Source organism: Urocitellus parryii, chromosome 1, assembly GCF_045843805.1.
Source record: "Urocitellus parryii isolate mUroPar1 chromosome 1, mUroPar1.hap1, whole genome shotgun sequence".
NCBI classification, from domain to species: domain Eukaryota; kingdom Metazoa; phylum Chordata; class Mammalia; order Rodentia; family Sciuridae; genus Urocitellus; species Urocitellus parryii.
Window position 1 is genome coordinate 128,186,476 of NC_135531.1, and position 20,367 is coordinate 128,206,842.

General features: G+C 53.4%; 2 protein-coding genes across 2 annotated transcripts; both read right to left on the minus strand.

Moving 5' to 3' along the window:
- Nucleotides 1-1,773: 1,773 nt before the first annotated feature.
- Nucleotides 1,774-14,031, minus strand: Tspan17 (tetraspanin 17). The gene is made up of 9 exons (XM_026398186.2): nt 13,805-14,031; nt 10,062-10,112; nt 9,824-9,970; nt 8,163-8,333; nt 5,571-5,696; nt 4,739-4,786; nt 4,073-4,189; nt 3,934-3,995; nt 1,774-3,358 (listed from the first exon to the last, which is right to left on the minus strand). The coding sequence occupies exons 1-9, from the start codon at nt 13,889-13,891 to the stop codon at nt 3,322-3,324; spliced, it is 846 nt and encodes a 281-aa protein (XP_026253971.1). The 5' UTR covers nt 13,892-14,031; the 3' UTR covers nt 1,774-3,321.
- Nucleotides 14,032-15,872: 1,841 nt separating this feature from the next.
- Eif4e1b (eukaryotic translation initiation factor 4E family member 1B) lies at nt 15,873-18,709 on the minus strand. The gene is made up of 8 exons (XM_026398175.2): nt 18,692-18,709; nt 18,509-18,577; nt 18,333-18,466; nt 17,885-17,980; nt 17,202-17,265; nt 16,397-16,510; nt 16,148-16,287; nt 15,873-15,987 (listed from the first exon to the last, which is right to left on the minus strand). The coding sequence occupies exons 1-8, from the start codon at nt 18,707-18,709 to the stop codon at nt 15,873-15,875; spliced, it is 750 nt and encodes a 249-aa protein (XP_026253960.1).
- Between the last annotated feature and the right edge of the window lie 1,658 nt (nt 18,710-20,367).

The following is a 20,367-nucleotide window of genomic DNA, read 5'->3' on the forward strand; positions in this document are numbered from 1 at the left end:
TACATGAATAAATACATGTGTAGTGCTACTTCAGCCTCAAAAAAGTAAAGTGACACCCACCATTGCACACACTTTCTCCAGGTCTGGCAGCCATCACTGACAGCCCTGAACGCAAGCTTGGGTTTCCTTGGGCATTGCGAGAGGCATCCATGGGGCTGGCAGTGTTGTTTGCTCCAAGTCCCAGAAGAAGACAAAGGGCGGCAAAGCCTGGATTTGTTACTAACCAGGTGGGCTCCCAGGACTCTAGAACAGTGGTGCGGCTATGGGGATCACCCCACAATGACCCCTACACCTGGAGAGCAGCTTGCTGAGTGGAGCCACTGTGCTGCATGGGCTGCGCTTTGGTGCCCTCTGGTGGCCTTCTGGAGTGGCATCTCCAAGGAACATGCTTGCCTTCACCAGTGGTAATCTTTCTTCAGTCCTTATGACCACCTCACAGGGCCTTGTCGCCCCAGCTCTCATTCCCACCTGATTCTTCACTCCAGCGCTTGAGCTCTTGCAGACGTCTGGGGTAGCCTAGTGTCACAGATGATGGGGAATCTGCTGTCAGCCTCCCCTGTGGTTAGATTAGGCAGGTCCAGAGCTCCAGAGCTCCCAGGCTATGAGACATAACCCTAACCCTTGTCACTACCAGAGTGCATTCCAACCTGGCAAAGGGCAGGAGGGTGACCTTGGTCCCCACGGCCCAGGGACCCACCTAGATTTCTGGATGGGGACAGCCTTATACATTTACTCTGCATATATGGAAGGCTATTGGCTGCAGGTAAGGGCCCCTAGGTGCAGGGAACTGTTCCATGTCCTTCTGTGATCACAGCTAGCTGTGGTCATCACATGCCTCTCACATTGCACTCACTGCCCCAGTAGCTGTCGCTCCCTGTCTGCCTATGCCAAGGACCTGTGGCAAAAGGGAGGGCAGGGGCACAAGAACCCTGGCCCCTGGTCAGCGCCTGAGTGGATAATAGCAGGTTTGGGACAAGTGAGTGAATAGATGGACAGATAGGTGGACAAGTACATGGACAGGTGAGTGGGTGGATGAATAGCTTGATAGGTGGATGAAGAATGGATGTCTTGTAGTAACTGAGCTTCGGAGAACTCTGGGCCCAGCCAGGGCACCAGTCCTACCCAGTATTACCACCCCATCTTGCCAATCCTGTCTCCAGATATCCTGGCTCCACCACTTCCCTCTCTCCCTCATCCACTCCCCGTCTCCCAGCTCTCTTACACAAGCCCACCATAGCTTCAGGGACTCTGTGGAAGCTGGTACCAAAATTAGAACACTTCCCCCAGAGCTTCCCAGAGATGGTGCCTCCTCCCCCAGCCCCTCCCAGGCTCCCTGGCAATCACTTATTTTCTTCACAGCACATATTACTAACCACACTGTGTGCCCTCTTGTTTTCTCTCCCCCATGAGACAGCAGCACAGGGTAGGGACCTTGCCCTTCTCTCTTCTCTATGTATCCAGCATCTAAAGTAGATGTCCTACTCTCCTTAGGAGATGAAGGTTTCGTTACAGCCCTTGGTGGTGGATTCTCTTGAGTACACAGGTTTCACCTAGATGTCCCGAGAAGGCATGCTGGGTGTGGTGCAAACCTCTGGCTCGAGGTCAGAGCTGGTGCCTCCTCCCCGCTGTGTGTTCTGCATGACCTTCCTCCCCCTCAAGTCCCAGTTTCCTCATCTGGAAAAGAAACCTCACCTCACAAGGGTGTGGTGAGATTTGCGGAAGAAAATGAAAGCAAAGACATTTGAAATTAGAAAATGCAAGGCACACACAGAGTATTTTGAGCTGCATTTATTGTAGCATGAGCAGAACCACCAGTCAATGCCTGTCAGGAACCCTGGGGCCCCATCCAGACTGCGCGGTGAGCAACAGTGCTGGGTGTGTGCCTCACACCTGCTGCATGACAGCAGCTCCCAGCACACCTGAATGGCTAAGCAGCCAGGGCCCCAGTGGGGACTGTCCCCCAAGGGATCTACGGTGGCACAGAGATCAAAGTTGGGCCCTATGCTGTTTGTTTGGCTTACAGAGTTGATTTTTTTAACTAGTTGCCAACAACTTAAAATCCAGACTATCTCACATCAAAATCTGGGTTTGTGGCTTCTCTGTATTTCTGCCGGCTCCCATATCGCAGGAGCCAGCCACAACTGAATAGCAGCTACCACCTTATGATGAAGACCTGTATTTTGCCACAGTCCCCATGACATACTGTTCTCCAAGGCAAGTTGCCATTTTCAACTGGACTGCACAAATGTTCCTCTTGTCACAAAGTACAATGTCTCTGTGTCTGGTCTTCAGGTGGTCAAGTCAGACTGAAGCAGGCCTCAGACTCTAAAACCATCTTCACTCACTTGTATAACCCACCAGGCCCTGAGGGCCTCTGAAATCCAGACCTCTGTACTAGCCTGCCACCTCCTCCTCTTCATCTGTGGCCCAGGAAGGGGTGCGGCAGAGTCATTCCACATACACCCCTTCACATAAGAGGCAGACTTCCCAAGCCTGAGCTAGTTTGCTTCTTTAGAGGTTTTCAAATATGCAAGCCTGGAAGCACTAGTAAGCAGGGTAGGCCCTTGGCTCCATTGGGGTGAGCGAGGTTGCAAGAGGAAGAAGCCAGACCCACGGAATGCTGTGCTGGAGCGCCCTCTGGTGGCCACCAGATAGCTCTGCAGGCAACAGGGAAGATTTTCAAACCCGATTCCAAGCCCAGGAACCAACCCCAAAACAGGTTCCTTTCAACTCCATGGGGCCATACTTTGGGCTTCCAGTTGCTTCCTTTGCAAAATCTTCTTGACTCCCATCCCACCTCTCAGCCATTCCCTGGGCATTCTGTCACCCACCTCAGTCCCCAGCAGGGCCAGACTCCTTCCAGGTAGACCCTCTTGGGGATGGGGTCCAGCATCGCGGTTCTTCATATCCCTGTGCTTTGCTTGAGTCTTGGCCACAGCAGCTTTTGTGACATTTGCAGGGAATAATCCAGAGGCAGGGGAAGCCAACTCCCAGCCTACTGGGGGTGAGGCAGGGCACTTAGGTGAGAATAGGCCAGGCGGGACCTCAGTGACCAAGGAAGCTTTATGTCCCAGGTAATGCTGCCACTGAAGAGCTGGTGTGGCCCAATGGTCATTCTTCAAGAGAAGCAAGGAATCTGGACTTTTATGTGAAATGTACCAATTTTTAAAGGTTGTCTCAAATGCATAAACTACCCAGGCCAAAGACACCTTGTAGAGAGGTTGGGTCTGGGCCAAAGGCCCTCACTGGAGAGCTCTGTTGAGGTCCCACAGCTGACAGAACCTCCAAGTTGGTGGGCACAAGCCAGTAGTTTTCAAAGTTTTATCTGAGTAGTTTGTAGCCATCATCATGTTTGATCCTGAGAGGCAAGTGAGAGAAAGAAAATTCTTGGACCCATTTCAGAGTCAGACACTGAGGCCAAGGTGGGCTCCTGGCAGGCTTAAGAGCATAGCTATAGAGAAGAGCGCTCTGGAATTGTGTTGCAACAGCAACAGCAGGCCCCAAAGCTCACCCCACACAATCATGCACAGAAACGTGTGTCCCAGCGTGGGGTGGAGCAGGCACACATAGTACCACAGCAGCACCTCCCACTGATCTGGCCTGCACCCCCTTGACTGCACCCTTCCTAGTCCCTTGGAGAGCCCACTATGCCAGCACCCACACATGGTGGCTTCCCTGTGCACAAATACAAATGCACACTTACACACACACACACACCCTCCACGTACAGAGCTCTAAGACAAGCAGCCCAAGTAGAGCCAAAATGGCCTTCTCTGTGGGCAGACAGTGCAACCCAGCTCACAAAAATCTTTGGGGCTCAGGTCCAAGTAGAAACCTCCTGTGGCCTTGCCCATATAGTAGGAGGGTCCTGGGGGGTCCCCACCAGAGGCCTGGGTAGGCCAGGCATGTGGCCATGTCCTGCAGCAGCCTCACCAGTTAGCCTTCACTGCTTTGATGTCACTCACGAGGTTCTGGGCGAGGCAGATGCCAAAGATCTGTAAGACAGAGGGCAGGTGAGGAAGGGGCAGCAGGCACTGGGCAAGGGGAGGGGCACACGGGGCTATGGCAGTACCTGGAGGAGGGCGATGCCCACAAAGACGCCAGCCACAATGATCAGGTTGTCCTGCAGCCACTTCTCAAACTGGCCCACACAGCCTTTGGTGTGGATGGAGCCCTGCTGCTCCAGCTCCTGAGGGCACACAGAAACCAGGCTTGGCCTGCCTGCCACTGCAGCCTCGCTTCAGACCCTCGCCCCTCCTTCCTTCAGCCTGCGAAATTCATCCCTGCCCCAGGTCCCTGGCCTGCAGCACCTGCTCCCCGGAGCTCTGCTGCAGGGTCTCTGCCTCCCCGGCTCTCCCATGAGGTCTCAACATGGATGCCTCTTCTGGAGACAGGCCTTTCCTGAGCACCCAGCCCCTCTCCCCTCACCTTCCAGGTTCTCAGCCAAAATTGGCACATGACTGTCTTATGTATCCATGAGCTTGGTGCCTTCCTCCCTACACAAGCACAGGGACTCTGTCTTATCAGCACTGAATCTCTAAGTCTAGGGCAATGCTGGCCACATAGCAGGTCCACAGAGAGTGAAATGAGCAACGCCACCTATGCAGAGCCCACAGGCCCAGTCCCCTCAGTACCATGCCCTGGTGTCCAGGATTTCAGGTATCCCCCTAGTCCCATAGAATTCCTGAGGCTTTTCAGCATCCCCACCTAGCCCCAGCCCTGTCCCCAACCATCTCACCAGTTTGAGCCGGACATCGTAGCCACACTGAGTGTTGAGGACATCCTCCTGAGGGGAAACAAGCCATTAGTGCCTCAGTAAGGGCCATCCCACAGGGGCCCGTGGTGCCCGAGCAAAACAATGGTCTCTCTTTCTCAGGGAAGCAAACGGAACCAGGGATTGTGCCATGGAGCACCACGCTGAAGCAAGGCTCCCCCGGCCCCTTTGCCTCTCTCCCAGACACCAGGGCGTGTGGCTGCAGCTTAGGCCTGCTGCCTATTTATCTGGAATCCTGTCTCCTCGAGTTTTATAAGAATGAAGAGACACCTGGTCCTTGGGGTCACAGATGAACTTCTACTGCATACATGTCACTGTGAGAAATTTCTGCTCTGAACAAAGCCATAAGGGGTCAGAATCTCCCACCCCAGATCCCTTGCCTGCCCCTGGTCATACTGGCCTGCTGGCCTGGTGGGGTGGTGGCGACTATGGCTAGGGAGACCCCTTCCACACACACACCTGTGACCGAGTGTGATGCCAGCCCCAGGCAGCCTTCAGCTGGTCCCCGGAGCTGTGTTTAGTAATACAGGCTGCAGGAAGGCCCCAGGACCAGTCCCTACCCTCCAGGTTCCTTCTGTTACCGTCTTGGTAAAATCAGACACAGGTTTTGCTGAAGTGGGGAAAGGCCCAGCCCCAGCAGGCCTCAGTGACCAGCACCAACTGCCCTAGTGAAGTGACCTCCCCCAATACCCACATCCCCAGGGCAAGGCAGAGCCAGGTGGGGCCCTAGGGTGGGTTTTTCCCAGACAGGGTCTGTACCCTGTAACGCCCCCACCTCTCCTCCAGCCCCACTCACCGCAGGGTCCCTGACGCAGCAGGAGAAGGGGACCCCGCAGCGCTCCCGGCTTGGGTTCAAGTCAGTGCAGTTGAAATATATATTGAGGTTCCAGTCGTTGGGCCCTCGGGCTCCGCAGCAAGACCACTGTGGGGCAGAGGAGAGCCCAGGTGAGCCAGGCCCTTGGCTGGGAGCCAGGCCCACCCTGGGTGCCTGGTTCTGTTTGGGGATAAGAAGCCCAGGCCACAAGGAGACAAGGCTGGGTAGGAAGGGGTCTAGAGACAGCCAGGCAAGTGGGCACCTCCCCATCCCCACAGTAGACAGGCCAGGATCCACAGGGATCACAGAGTGGACAGAAGCCTAGAGCTCCAGGTTGGAGGGAGTCATGGGGTACAGGGAAGGGGGCCCTCAGCTTGTCCCCCTAACCTAAGAGGCTGGAGAAAGGAAGGGAGGGAGCTTGAGGATCATGGCTTCTTCCGAATCGCCCTGAGACAGGAGCTGGACAGAGCCCCCTGAGATAGAGGCACCCTGATCCACTGAACTGCACTGGATCTCGCCACACTTGCTCCAGAGATTTGACAAAGTTCTCTTTTTATGGTGCAAGGACTGGAGAGGAATCCTGTCCAGCCCTCCCCTCCACACACACTGTTTCCACTTCATTATCACCTGCTGGCATCACCCCCAGCCCCATCCCCTCTCACAGGTCATTCTACACTGCCCCCTAGGCAGGGGCAATGGCCAGTGCGAGGCCTGCAATAACCCAAGAGCCCACCATCTGGCGGCTGAGCCAGGGCCCCACACTCAACTGAAAGCAGACAACATGTGCCGCAGGAAAGCCACCCACAAAGGCTGGGGCTCAAAGGCAGGTGAGGGACCAGCTCAGGGGCACACAGGCAGGCCCCAAGGGCAAAGCCACAGGAGTGAGGCAGGGCCATGTGGCTGTGTGTGTGCAGGTCTCAGGGCACAGCTTAGCCTGCACCTGTGCCCTCTCACTGGCTCGGTGCCTGCTGTCCCTGCTGCAGGACAACAGTCCCCACTCTCCACCGCTGCTTCTTCACAGAGAGGCTTCCAGGTCACCATTCAGAGGTTTTCTCCTCACCCTTCTCCTTTTCAGCCCTTACCATGATTTCTCTCTCTCTCTGTCTCTCTCTCTCTCTCACACACACACACACACAGGCACCTGTTTTGCTTACTTATCATCGTTCTCTCCTGACGCCATTCCCAAGGGGACAAGTTCCATCTTTCTTCACCACTAAATTCCCAGCACCTGGCCCAGGGCCTGGCCCAGGGTGCACCCTTCACAATTCTGTGCTGAATGAACAAATGAATCCCACTGCAGCTCCCTGCTACATATCTGCCTCTGCATTGGGTTGAGCTCCTCGAGGAAGGCACCAGCTCCAGTCCATTTCTGGGTCCCAGAGCTGACTCTTGGTGGTAGATGGCATCAAGGACATGTGACTATGTAAGTGGGTGTGATCAGGTGACTGTGAGTGTGTGACTGTGTGTGGGTGTGAGTGGACAAGAACATGCAAGTGGGAGGCATCTAAGATTTTGGGAACTGTTTTCTGGCTGCTTCCCTACAGGGCTTAAGTTTGCAAGTGAGAACAGGGCTGCAGTGGGGATCTCAAACTATGTTCAGAAGCTGAACACAGTTCACTGACAGCTGCACTGTCAGTCATATAAAAGTACAGCACACGCAGTTATGTACAGCGCATACTACTTGGTAGTGGCAATAAACAACTGTTATTGGTTTACGTATTGACTATACTATCATTATTTTAGAGCCGATTCCTTCTATGTATTTAAAAAAAAAAAAAAGTTTAAAGATGGGTGTAGTGGCATACACCTGTAGCCCCAGCTACTTGTGAGGCTGAGGCAGGAAGATTACCAGGAATTTGAGGCTACTCTGGGCAAAACAGCAAGACCTCATCTCAAAAAAATCACTGAAAAATACTATACCATATAACACTAGCATCCGCATAACCCATCTGTGTTCACTCAGTCTCTTGTTTATATCAAGAGGCCATGTCAAGTTGATCTGTGTGGACCATCTAGATTTGGGTAAATACAGTCTGTGATGTTTGCACAATAATGAAATCACCTAGCAACGCATTTCTCAGACTGTATCTCCAACTTTAAGTAATGTGAGTATGATATAAATGAGAGAAGATTGACAGGTGTAACAAAACACAAGTGCTAGGATCAGTGGCAAACAGAGCCCCTCTTCCATTAAAGGTGGTAGTAGCAAGTAGTCCTGACTGATACTTTGGGCTCAAGAGTCAGTAGAAGAGAAAGTCAATATTTTAATGTCAAATTTCCCCCATTTAAGTGTGTCATACGCCCTGAACTGAAAGCTACCAGTTGTGACCCTCTGGTCTCTGTTTCCCAAATCTGTGTCCTACAGGGATCACCAGAAACTGGCTTCTAATGGGATGGGGCACTCCTGGGTCTCCTCCCTGGGGTGTGTTGGCCTGGATCAGTGAGGGGCAGTCCTAGCACACAGAGAACTTGTACTCTCTCTCTCTCTCTCTCTCTCTCTCTCTCTCTCTCTCTCTCTCTCTCGTGCCCATCGGGCACCTCCTTCATTTGGCCCATGCTGGATATTGCACTCACATATTCCTGAGCAAAGTCAATGAGGTTCTGGAGGTCAATGTCATCCCGGTAGGCCTTGACGTTGTTGTTGATGAAGAGGTTGAGCTGGTCTCGAATCCAGTCCTTGAAGACAAAGGCTAGGATCCCTGTTGCCAGCTCCAGGAAGAAGATGAGGCCGAGGAACACAGAGAACTGGATTGGGGACACACATATGGTGGGGGTCAGAGATGCAAGGCTCTGAGGTTGCCAGGGGGAAGAGTTCTACCACCAAAACCCAACGGAACCCAGAATCCCCAGAGTCCCCAGTCCCCATCCTCCATTATTTTAGTACTGTTTACTTTTTTAAAAAAATAGTCCTCAGTACTTTCTTTTCCCCCCTCATCTATTATGACATGAATTCACAGGTTCCAGCAGTTCAGTCTAGTTTTCACTGGTTCTCACAAAGTTTGCGTCTCTGGGTGGGGCAGGCTGGCACTTCAGCTGAACCCTGGTACCTTTCTCTTTGGCTTCTTTCTTTTTCTGATCATTTTCCTTCACACATTTCAGGAAGCTGTCTTGGCTCTTAAGAGTGCTTAATATGTTCAATATGCACATTAATTCTCTTGGCAAGAATCTTGCCCTTAACTTGCTTGTTTACAATAATGCCAACAGCATGCTGGGTAACACTGTAGACTCTTCCAGTTCTGTCATGGTAACATTTGTAGGGCATTCATTTTTGAACAGTATCCACTCCCTTAATGTTCACAATATCACGGTTCTTGTAGATTCACATACATATGGCCAAAGGAACAACTCCGTGTTTCCTAAAAGGCCTAGAGAACAGCGGGTTCCTCTCTTTCCCTTTGGGTTTGTCATTTTGGCAAGTTACAGGAAGGCAGTGATATTGGCAGAGAGGTTTTGGGTTTTTTTTTTTTTTTTCTGGAGGGGGGTATTCTGTTTTGTTTTTGGTGCTGGTGAAAGAATCCAGGGACTCATGCACCCTTAGCAAGCACTCTGCCACTGAGCTCCACCCCTACCCCCTTAGTGTAGTTTTACGATGGGAAAAGACAGTGCTATCATTACCTACCCATCCTTTGGTAATTACACCTGCTTTCCTGAAAAATCACCCTTGTGTATAAGATCAGTTCTAGGTTTCAAATGGAGCCAGCTCCAGCTCTCTTCTGACTCTGGGGGCACTGAACTGGATTTTGCCCAGATACTGAACTGGACAGTGCCACCATCCCACCAATCAGAGCACTACCTCCTCCTAGCCCACAGGGATTGGTCCAGAGACAGCCAATCAGAGCCAAGGACATACAATTGAAGCACTCAGAGAGGAGTTAAGAGTACCCACTGCCTCCAGGAGGAGTTCCTGGAAGGTCAGGGTGAAGCCAGCACCTGTTCCTGAGCTTCTTTCCACCCACAGGGAATGGAACCAACAGAGACCTGGCTAAGTGACCTATGGACAGCATACTCCTGGTTTGTTTTTTGTTGCTGTTTTTCACATGAGCCGATAAATACACTTTCATGCTTAGGCCACTGGATTGTGGGCACTTACAACAAAAAGAATCCTAACAAATATAGACCACATGAATCTAATGATGACAATAGCATAACAACAAAGCTACCTGTTACTAAGCACCAACTATACTGCAAAGACCAGATGGGAAGAGGCTGGGTCTCCAGGGGATGGGGGCACTTACAAACTTGAGCAGGAAGGTGTTCTCCCTGAGGGCTCCAATGCAGCCTGCAAAACCCAGCACAGACATGACACCTCCAACCACCACAAACAGCCATACTGGGTCGAGACCTCCCAGATCTGTCAGCGCTGAGATATTGGAGAGAACTCCCTGTGCAGGGGGAGAAGAGGCAGGTATGAGAGGCTGGTCTTCCCACAGCCTCACCCCAAGGGCAGTCCCAAACCTTACCCCAATTCCTTACCTTCTCACCCCAGGCCCAGAGGCCAATGGCCAGGAACAGGGCTCCCAGCACCTGCAAAAACCAAAAGCAGAGAGCTCAGGGGTGGACACTAGCACCAGGTCACTCACTCATCCTTCCCTAGTACTCAGGGGCCTTCAGGAAGCCAGGGGAGAAAGAGGGACTCGGGCTGTGAATGGAATCTAGAGTCCTGTCCACCTTCCCAAGGTCACATCTCAGTGTTTCTTCCCTACAGGACAGTGTGAAGGATTGAAGCCACCCATAGCCTCAAGAAGGACCTCAGGAGTCCCTTCCTGGAACTTCAAAGTAGAACATATGCTTCTGCCCAGAAGCAAGAGCAGCTTACTGAGCCCCTGCTCCTATCCCAGGCCCATGCTGCAGCGCCACCCCCCTAGCCTCCTCTCTGCCCATTCCCAAACCCAGCCCTCCTGCAGCCCTGTAGCCCTGAGACTGCCATCTGACCCTCCTCCATAGCTTCCAGGTCATCTCCCATCATGGGTTTTTTATTGTTGCTTTTGGCAGTGCTGGGGATTGACCCCGGGGTCTTGCACATACTGAGCAAGCTCTTTAGCACCAAACTACACCCCAGCATCTTATGATGAGAGCGTCCAAAACTCACAATCAGTGACCCCCGAATGATGAGGAATCTCAGTGCAGAGTAGGATCCTGCTAAGGGGCCCCAGCCTACCCCTAGGAAACATCTCACCACAGCTCTGCCTGGGTCTTCTTAATACCAGCTATGTCCACCTAGACAGCCCCTGGCACCACCCTCATCTTTCCCACCACCTGCCTCAATTCCTCACTGGAAAGAGCTCTGAAAGTTAAGGTCAACCACTCTGTCATGCCTGGTCCTGGGTAAGTCCCTAGACATCCAGATTCAGGAGACTCCACCAGAGAGTACAGAGACAGCCACTGCTCTGTGGCCTTCCATTTTCTCAAAGGGCCTGTCAAACTGTCAAAGGCACCCCTGACCACCCTTCTCTTCTCTGACAGTAGGTTCCACCCACTACCGTACTCTCTCTCTGGAAACATCTTTCCTTCCCTCCTCCACACTGGGTCCAAAGATGTGCAAGCAAATATTACCTCTTCTGCCTCACCACACTTATCCAGCCCCCAGCTTTTGGACTGGGGACCAGCCAACACTTTCTCTCTCCTAAACCACTCCTTGGTTAACTCAACCCCCCTTCCTCCACTGCTTCTTCTCAGACTCCTTCCCAGGACTCTCTGCCTTCCCCTACCCCATACATACAGCCATGCCCCCAAAAGTCCAACCTTAGCCTTCCACCCTTCTTCCTCCTCACACCCATTTCCCACCCTTCCATAACACTGGCATCCCCAGAGCTCCACACGAACTTCTCCCAGGTTTCAGACCCCTATGTTCAAATTTGCTGCTGCAAACACCTCGGTGTCCAGGCACTGTTCCAAGTGCTGGGAATATACCCGCCAACAGAATAGACAAGCTGTCAGCCCTCATGAAGCTTATGCCATACAGGAGAAAGAGACGTGAGCAAACAAAGATATGTCAGGTACCCACAGATCCTTTCAAGAAAATCAGACCAGGAGATGCAAACTGGAGTGACTGGGGGTTCTGGGCATGCTTTAGATGACTAGAGAGACAGGGGCACATTAGCTGAGGTTTGAATGATGTTTGAAGGGGGAGAGTATTCCAGGCAGAGGGCTTGGCAAAGGCCTGAGTAAGATCATGTATGGTGATGCTGAAGGGTGCCAAGGCCAGAGCCACAGGGCACTGAAGGCCACAGAACAAAAATGTGGGCTATTAGTAGTAGTAGGTACTGGGGATTGAACCCAGGGGTACTTTACCAGTGAGTACATCCTCAGTCCTTTTTATTTTTGAGACATGGTCTCACTAGGTTGCATAGGGCCTTGCTAAGTTACTGAAGCAGGACATCTCCTGACTCCACCTCCCGAGTTGCTAGGATTACAGGCATGAGCCATGACAACTTGCTATCAGCTGTATTCTAGAACAGTGAAAAACCATGAGAAGATTCCAAGCATGGCAACACCAGATCTGCTTGACATCAAAAAATTTTAAAAATAAAACACATAAAGGCTGGAATGCAGCTCAGTGGTAAAGCACTTATCTTGTATGCATGAAGCCTTGGGTTCCATTACCAGTGCCAAAAAAGAAAAAAGTCTCTGGGCCTATTTCATAGGCATCTCCCTTGGGCCACCTTGAACCAAAGCTGAAATCTATCCACTCCCTCATGTGGCCCAGTCCTGTCAATTCAGCCTTGGGCTCTTCTTGGAGCTTTCTCCACCTTTCCCAATGCCACTGCCCCTCTCCGGTCTGACAGCTATGAAGCTATGTCCCAGGCCGCCTCTCTGTCTTCCCCACCTCCAGGGCCTGCCCCTCCAAGCCAGACATAGCTGCTTCAGTACAAGTCAGGTCAGACCATTAATCCCACCATGAAGCCCTTACTATTCTATGCTGCCCTAACACAAAATCCAAATGCTCAACTCATCCTCAATCCCCTGCCCAGGCCCCCCAGAACAAAGCTGGGTCTCTCCTACCTCTCCTTCTTGACACTGGGGGTTACCTCTTGTTCACTACTCTCCCTCACCAGCACCTACTGCTACTCAGCTGTCACCTTAGTTGGCTATATGACCATAGATAAATGACTTAACCTTTCTATGTCTATCCCATCTATAAAATATGAACAATAAGGTAGTTGAGAGAATTCAACTCATTAAAACTCATTTAACCTAGGGGGCAAACTTCAAATCACAGGTTCCTAGGCTGGAAAGCTGAGACTCAGAGAAGAGAGGCGACTTGCCTAAGGCCTCCCAGCTAAGCCTCCTATACCCAGGCCTCCTGACCCTGACCAGTGCTCCCTGCACACTGCCCACACTCTCCAGAGTTCAGCACCAGTGAAGGACATCCACCAGAGAGGCAAGCTTCAGCATCATGTGGGTGAAAGACGGTGACACTGAATCCTACTGACCACAAGTGAAAAGGCCTGACATTCTGACCCAAGGCTTGGGAAACAGACTGCAGAGGTGGCAGCTTTGGACATGGGATGGGGGAGGGAGAAAGGAAAGATGACTCGGCAGGGCCAGGGGCACAGATGCCACTCTGGGAGAGGCACAAGCAGCTCCCTTCTGTGAGCAGGGGCAACGCGGCTTGCGAGCCTGGGTTCGGTCAGCTGTGGAATGCTGCATTCTGTTCCCCAGGGACAGCACCCGGTCTCCGAACAGGAGAGACTCCTCACCCTGCGGCTGAGGACTCTGGCTATTGCCCTTGCCCGCCTGCCTCCTGGTACCCGCTGCGGTAGGGAGAGGGCTGTGACCCACCCCACTTTGCGGGAGCCTAGGGCGAGGCATCCATCCCCGGTGCTGGAGGAGCTAGGAGGGGAGGACAGGCCAGAGTGTCCCCTCCGACAAATCCGGGCAGGGATTCTTCTCCCCATAAGGGGGTGGGGCAAGAGAGGGGCCAACCCACGTACAGCATGGCCCTGGGGTCTGGAGGCGAACACTTCTTCCGCCGCTGGGCCTTGGGGTCACACCGGGAGACTCCGCAGCCCCGCCGCGGAGGGTCCCGCCCCCCAGCAATCCAGGCCTCTCGGGGCTCCCTCGGGTGGTCCAAGGACTCGGAGCGGGGGTGAGAGGAAGGAGACGGGGACGGTCTGAGCCGCGCGCTCTCGGAGCAGGAAGTGGCCTCCCCCAATAGGGGACTGGACCTCCTTCCACCAGCCCAGCACAGGGCCCGAAGCCGACCCCGTGCTCACCCAAAAGACAATGTTGAAGCCAAACAGGAAGTATTTCCCGCAGCAGCCGACCTCGGGTTCCTGGAAGTGCTGGTGCTTGCCGGGCATGGTGAGCGGCCACCCTCCGGCCCGGAACCGGAGCCGGCGAGCGGGCCCAGCCCTCAGCGGGCCGCCCTGGGCTCGAGCCGCCGCGGGCCTAGCCCGGCGGCTGCGGCTTCATGGCCGCGGCCACACAGAGCGCCCGCCGACCCCGCCCGCCCCGCAGGGACCGCCCCCGGCGCCGGGGCAGCCCCACCTGGAGCGCAGAGCCGTCCCCTCGGAGCCCCGCCCACAGCCCGGCTCGGTGCCCCCGAGGCCCCGCCCCCGAGTCGGCTCTACCCACAGCCCGACTCCGCCCCCTCGGAGCCCGGCGTCTGGTCCTGGCTCCGCTCCCAGCCAGAGTTTGTCTCCCTGGAGGTCGGCCTCTGAGTCCTCTCACAGACCGCCTCACCAACCTCTGGCGTCCTTTAGACCTGCAGGAGATGCCTACTGAGGGCGCCAGCGACCGCCACGTGAAGATTTACAGATCCCTCAGCCCCTGCAAGGCTCAGTTCCAGCGGCACCCCGGTGTTCGCCCTTGCCGTCTAGAGTAAAAGCTGCTGGTGAGCGGATCGCGAAGGTTAACACACCTGTCGCAAGTCTAATTACAGACCGTGCATTGCATTCAACAAAAATTCAGCTGATTCTCAGACTCGGGTCAAACAAGGACCTGAATCTTGTGAGTGCCAGCCCGTTGGTCTTTCAGTTTTGCTGGGAACCTGTCCCCCACCCCTTGGTGGTTGAGGTCTCCCAGTAACCCCTCTCCCTCATATCAACTTGGACCCTGGTGGGCCTCCTTGGTACCTCAGAATCTCACATGAGCTCCTTCCAGGCAGGGCGGGGACTTGAGGGAGCCTGAATCTTAAATTTTTGGAGCCCTCTTTAAAAATAATTCCAAGTTTGAGGCTGGAGTTGTAGCTCAGCGGTAGAGTGCTTGACTAGTACGTGTGAGGTACTATGTTCGATTCCCAGCACCACATATAAATAAGCAAATAAAAACTAAAGGTCCATCAACTAAAAAAAATTACAAAAATAATTCCAAGTTCGTTAAGAAGTATTTATTTAGAACAAGTACCTAACTTAAGCTTCATCATCTTCAGGTGAATCCACCTCTAACAAAACTAGAGCAGGGCGTCCACTACCATCAAGCTCCTGTCCTAGGGCCTGGGCCTAAATCAGGCAAAGCAGACTCCACTGGCTGAAGGTGAGAAGCCATGGAGGGCTTCTCAGTTCTCGGCATCCACCTCTCTATATACATATATATACACAAATAGCTGGGTTCTCCCTCTAGCCTTCCAACACTTGAAGTGGGGGGCAGGAAGGGCTGCCCCACTCCAGGGACCCAAGCACAGGTGATCTAGGGAAGGGACAGGATACAGGAAGGGCACCGACAGATCCAATGAGATTCATCACAAAGAGGAGACACCCCATCTCTGAACTCCCACTCTCAGCATATCAGTGGTCTCCAGCCTCTCCATCAAAATGGAAAAGGCTGCCCCCTCAGGCCACCTAGTTCCCTTCCCAGTGGGCACAGATTAAGTACTGGACCCATAGAATTCTCCTGTCATCAAGCCCCCTACCAAGACCACCCCATATCCCACCCCCAGGTAAAAGAAGGAAACCCAAGAGATTCTTGCACCTTGCTGCTGCACTGTCCCCAGGCAAAAAGAAGGACTCAAACTTTTCCACCTAGCTGCCCCTGGGCCTGGGCCTAATACCTGTTAGAGTACTTGTATGAACCCAGGCATGGTGTAAGCCCCAGTAGTCCCAGCTGCTGGGGAGGCTGAAGTGGGAGGATTGTTTGAACCCAGGAGTTTAAGGTTAAGCTAGGCAACATAGAAAGGTCTCATCTCAAAAAAATAAAAGTGTTCTTATGCACTCCAGAATATGTAAAAATCACGCTGTCTGCCCCCTCCCCCAGCCCAGGATCAATGGTGTAGTCCTGCATACACCACAGCGATGAGGCTTATGAGGTGGTGGCCCCACATGACAGAGTGATGCCAAGACCCCCTCACACCATAAACTTGTTCTTGGCAAGGGAGTTGCTCTTGGTGGCCGCGTCTACATGGGCCTGGTACCCAATGATGGTCTTCATGGAAAGACCCAAGCGCTCTTTGTATACATGCCTGGGCAGAGAGAGAGCAAAGGAGATGTGAGTAGTCAGAAGATTCCCATTCCTTTTATACTGGTGGGTAAAAAGAATGGAGAGAAGGCACTGCGAGTTCCAGAGGTCTCACTTGCAAGCCAGCTCCCAACCCCCATGTCATCCCTGGACCCAGCCCTCACCCAATGTGCAAGACGCTGGCCTCGTTCTCAGCCTCCCTCGTCCACATAGCAATCTTGTCACCCTTGGTACGGATGTTGATGACAGCCCCACACACCTCGGTGCTGTGTTCCTCAAAGCTCTCCCCAATCAGACACAGCAACTGGGCCCAAAGTGGGGATGGTGAGCTTTCCAGGTGGGCACAGGGACAGCCCCTACCACCCTTGAGACCACTTCCCCTGAACCCTTCCCCCACCACCACCACCACTCACTGTCTCCAGCCACAGACGATCCAGATCAATGTGGCGCTGCTGCTTGGAGAGACTGACCAGCCAGCGGCCACCCCGCTTATTCCTGCTGTCTTCCCACATGGGCTTGATACCATCCTGGAAGGCAGACGGCAGGTCAACTACCTCCCTTCCTTCAAAGGGAAGCGGGACCCAGCTGCCTCTGTGTGCTGCCTTCTCTGCCCTCTGCTCAGGCCCTAAATAGGCCAACTTTTCTCCTAGCTTCCATTCTACACAACCAGGTGCCACTCAGCCCACCAGAGAGACCCCTTTGGAGCCCCACAGGACCCTGACCCAATTTGTCCCTGTTCATAGCCTTGTCTATGCATGCATGCATCTCCTTTACTGATTCAGGTTCCTTAAGACGAGTTCAAACGGAAGCACTACAGGAGGCCTCTGGGGCAGAGGTTTCTGTGGGCAGTGGTGGACATCCCCAAACCTCACTGGGCGGAAGTCACCTGGGGAAATCTGTAAACGCCTACGTCAGCACCTCCAGGGTAGGGCTGGAGGAGAGTGTTCAGAAGCCAAGCAAGAAAGCTGGACTCTTCCCTCTCCCCCTACCCTTCCAGACTCGGGTGTTCTCCAAGGTGCAGCTCAGGCCTGACATGCTTTGTGTGGGCTTCTGTAGAGCAGCCCCTCCAATCAGAAATCACACCTCTGCCCTGAAAAAGTCTGTTTACGGCTCCCTCCACCCCAAAACCTCTCCTTGGAGGGAGGATGGCTGCAGAAGCTGGGAAGAATCCAACCCTTGTCCTTTTGGGGGGAAGGAGGGCATGAGAACAGAACTCACCTTGAACATTGCGTAGTCACAGCCAGAAGAGAGCTTACTAGCCAGCTTGATATGACTGTACATCCTGGAGAGAGCCCCCACCCCATGCTGAAAGTCAAGTTTGTTAAGCTGGGTCCCAGCTGATCCCCATCCCTCTCAACTCCTTGTGGGATCCACTGATTCCCACCACCGTGGGGCCTTCCTGCTTGTGCTCACTCTGTTCCTGCTGCTTGGAATTCCCTCAAAGCCCACCTTCCCCCTGGAGCTTCCCCAACCATCCAAGTCCAATGAACACTGCACCCTGGGGAGATTCCTGGTGCACCCCTCCAGTGAAGGGCCCCCTAGGGTTTATACCACGCTTCTCAAATAACCTCCCTTGATTGCCCCCAGACACTCTGAGGCAATCTGATCCTCACTGTGTGGCTAAGTTCAGAGAGAAGGAACTTGCCCAGGGTCACAAAGCCATGAAATGGCAGCCTGGGCTGCTCCTGGCTTCTCCCACTCCCTAAGCTCTCCCCCTAAGCCCTCAGAAGCTTCAAGGGGGTGGCTATGGCCCAATCCCAATGCCTCCTGGAAAGGAACACCCTCCCCCATCCCTCAACAAATGCTGAAAGGCCCCAGAGATGTGTGACAAGCAACTGAGTTGTAACAAGCAACTCCCAGCTCAGAATCCCCTGGCCTGGCCCCAAGGGACACACACTCACGCCCAGAAATCCTCCACGGTGTCAACCTTGGTGACCATATGCAGATTATCTTGCCAAGCCCTGCTACGGTCATTCTTGAAGAACCATAGAGCCCACCTGATAGGGGAGAGGAAGCAGAGACACCCCCTTGTCTACCCCCAGCAGCACCTGGGCTAACAGGGAGGGAGGTCCCTGCCCTTTAAGGACAAAATAGGGAGATTTGGGAGCACACCCCCCATACACACCCCACATGGTGACTAAAGTTAGTTATCCTGAAAGGTTGAGGAAGCAGTGAAGTTTTAAGCCCAGAATCTCAGCTGGGTAAAGCTGGAAGAGTCCACAGGCCCAGTGCTTAGGCCAGCGCAGACATTTCACAGATGTGGAACTGAGTCCAAGGCCACCCGACCAGGGAGCACAGAGGATGGCCCAGCCACAGGGGTCCGGTCCAGTTCTTCACTCTCCTCCTTACCTGTTCTGCAGGGGGTGCAACTCTAGTTTGTTCTCCACGGGCCCCTTGTCCTGAGCTTTTGTCCTCAGAGACAGCAAAGTCCCAGTCCCAGGAAAGTTTGGAGCGACGTCTCCAAAGCACGCCGCCACAGCTGCCTCCTCTTGCTCTTGCTCCCACAGGCACACTGACTCTGCCACCTCCTCTTCCTCCTCCTCCTCCTCTTTCTTCTTCTCCAAGGTTTGGAGTCCACCCTCGGCTTCACTTGCCTGACCAAAGAAGAGTCAGGGTCACCTGGGAGCCCTGACTCTGTCTGCAGCCCACTCCTATATCCATCACCCCAGCTGGGCCCCTGCTCCAGAAAGGGCAGCCGGTGGACTTACAGAGCTGGAGGCAGCCATGCTAAGGCTCAAGCTCCACGGGGCACCCAGCAAGTAAGGGGGTCCCCAGATGCTGGCTTTTAACCTATCAGCCCTAGCCCCACCCTCCTGCGGCAGGGGAGAGGGAGGAGCTGCATGCCTGTGGGAGGGGCCAGCATGCCGGGAGGTGGGAAGCTTATCAGAATCCTTCCATCAACAAGCATTTAGTGAGTGAGCACTTCAGCTTGCAGGTGGGGAGTTGAGACACACCTGTGTCCAGGCTGACCCAGCCTCTCACAGTGGGGGCTGAAAAATGAAGGTAAGGGTCAATATTTGGGATCTGTCCTTAGGAAAATTGGGGTCTGCATCCTGCTGAGGGTGACCCCTGAATTTAAAGCAGTCTGCCCCACAGATGACAGAAGCAGCCACACTGACAAAAGCATGGGGGGTCTCCGGGTACCATTCACACTCTCAATTCAGCCACCTCATGTCATCCAAGGCATTGAGTGACAAGATATTTATCTGGTCTCTGAAAGCATCTGAGTTTTTTTTTTTTTAAGGTAATAATTGTCTAACATTTAGAAACAAAAAGATTTTATGTTAAAATCCACACTTTTGCCTTCTCTTGTAAACTTGGGAAGGTCTGGCACCACTAGGCCCTCTGTCTTGACGGTCCACTATCTGCTGTGGGGCTGTCCTGTGGAAGGGCACATGAAGTTCCATGGAGTCCCACATTGCATCCTGTTCTGAGTGTTGTCCAGCTGGACATTGAGGGTGAGGCAGAGAGCCAGTCACATCCCTGGGGTCAAGTCCTGCCCTGACCTTGGCCAAATTACTGAACCTCCTTGAGCCACAGTTTCCCCATCTGTAGAATGGAAATATCAATATACAACCCGAAGCTTGTGTGACATAATCATACCTGGCCCATAGAACAAGGTCTGGTTCTGTGCTCAACAGAAGTCAGCTGAGGTTTACCCCAGAGCAGGGAGGCATGAGGAAGGGGAAGGAAAATGGGGTACACTCTGGCTCAGGACTCCCCTTCCTGGCTTTCTAAACAACACCTTTTCTTCAGCACATGACCCCCTGGAGGCTGATAGTCCACTGTTGTTCTATCTGCATCCTCAGCCATTCCCTGGGATGTACCAGGCACTCACTTAGGTGCCAGGATGAAATGAGCAAAACGTGAGAGCCTGGGGTGGAGCTGAGAGGTGGGGTGCTCTCCTAGCATGCTTCAGGCCCCCTTGGATTCCATCCCCATCCCCATCCCCAGCACTGCAAAAGCGGGGGGGGGGGGCAGCTCCTGTGCTCAGGGCTACTGGAGAACATGGGGCACTCATTAGACCATCTTACAATCACCTGAGTGCTTACAAGCACAGCCCTCTGAAGAACAGGAATTCAGGGATGAGAGAAGATAACAAACTCCATAACCTCAACTGCTTTGGAGCAGCTATTCTGGAGTGCAGGGATCAGACTCACCTGCGGGGCTTGTTAAAGAGAGACTGCTGGGCTCTGCCCCAGAAATTTCTGACTCCTTAGGCATGGGCTTGAGCCTGAGAATTTTCTTTTCTAACCAGTCCCTTGATTATGCTAGACAAGGACCCCATTTTGAAAATCACTGGCTTAAAGGCAATTTGTACACTGAGCTGAGACCTAAAGCATGAGCGGGAGGTTTCGACATAGACAAGGGAGGGCATTTCAGG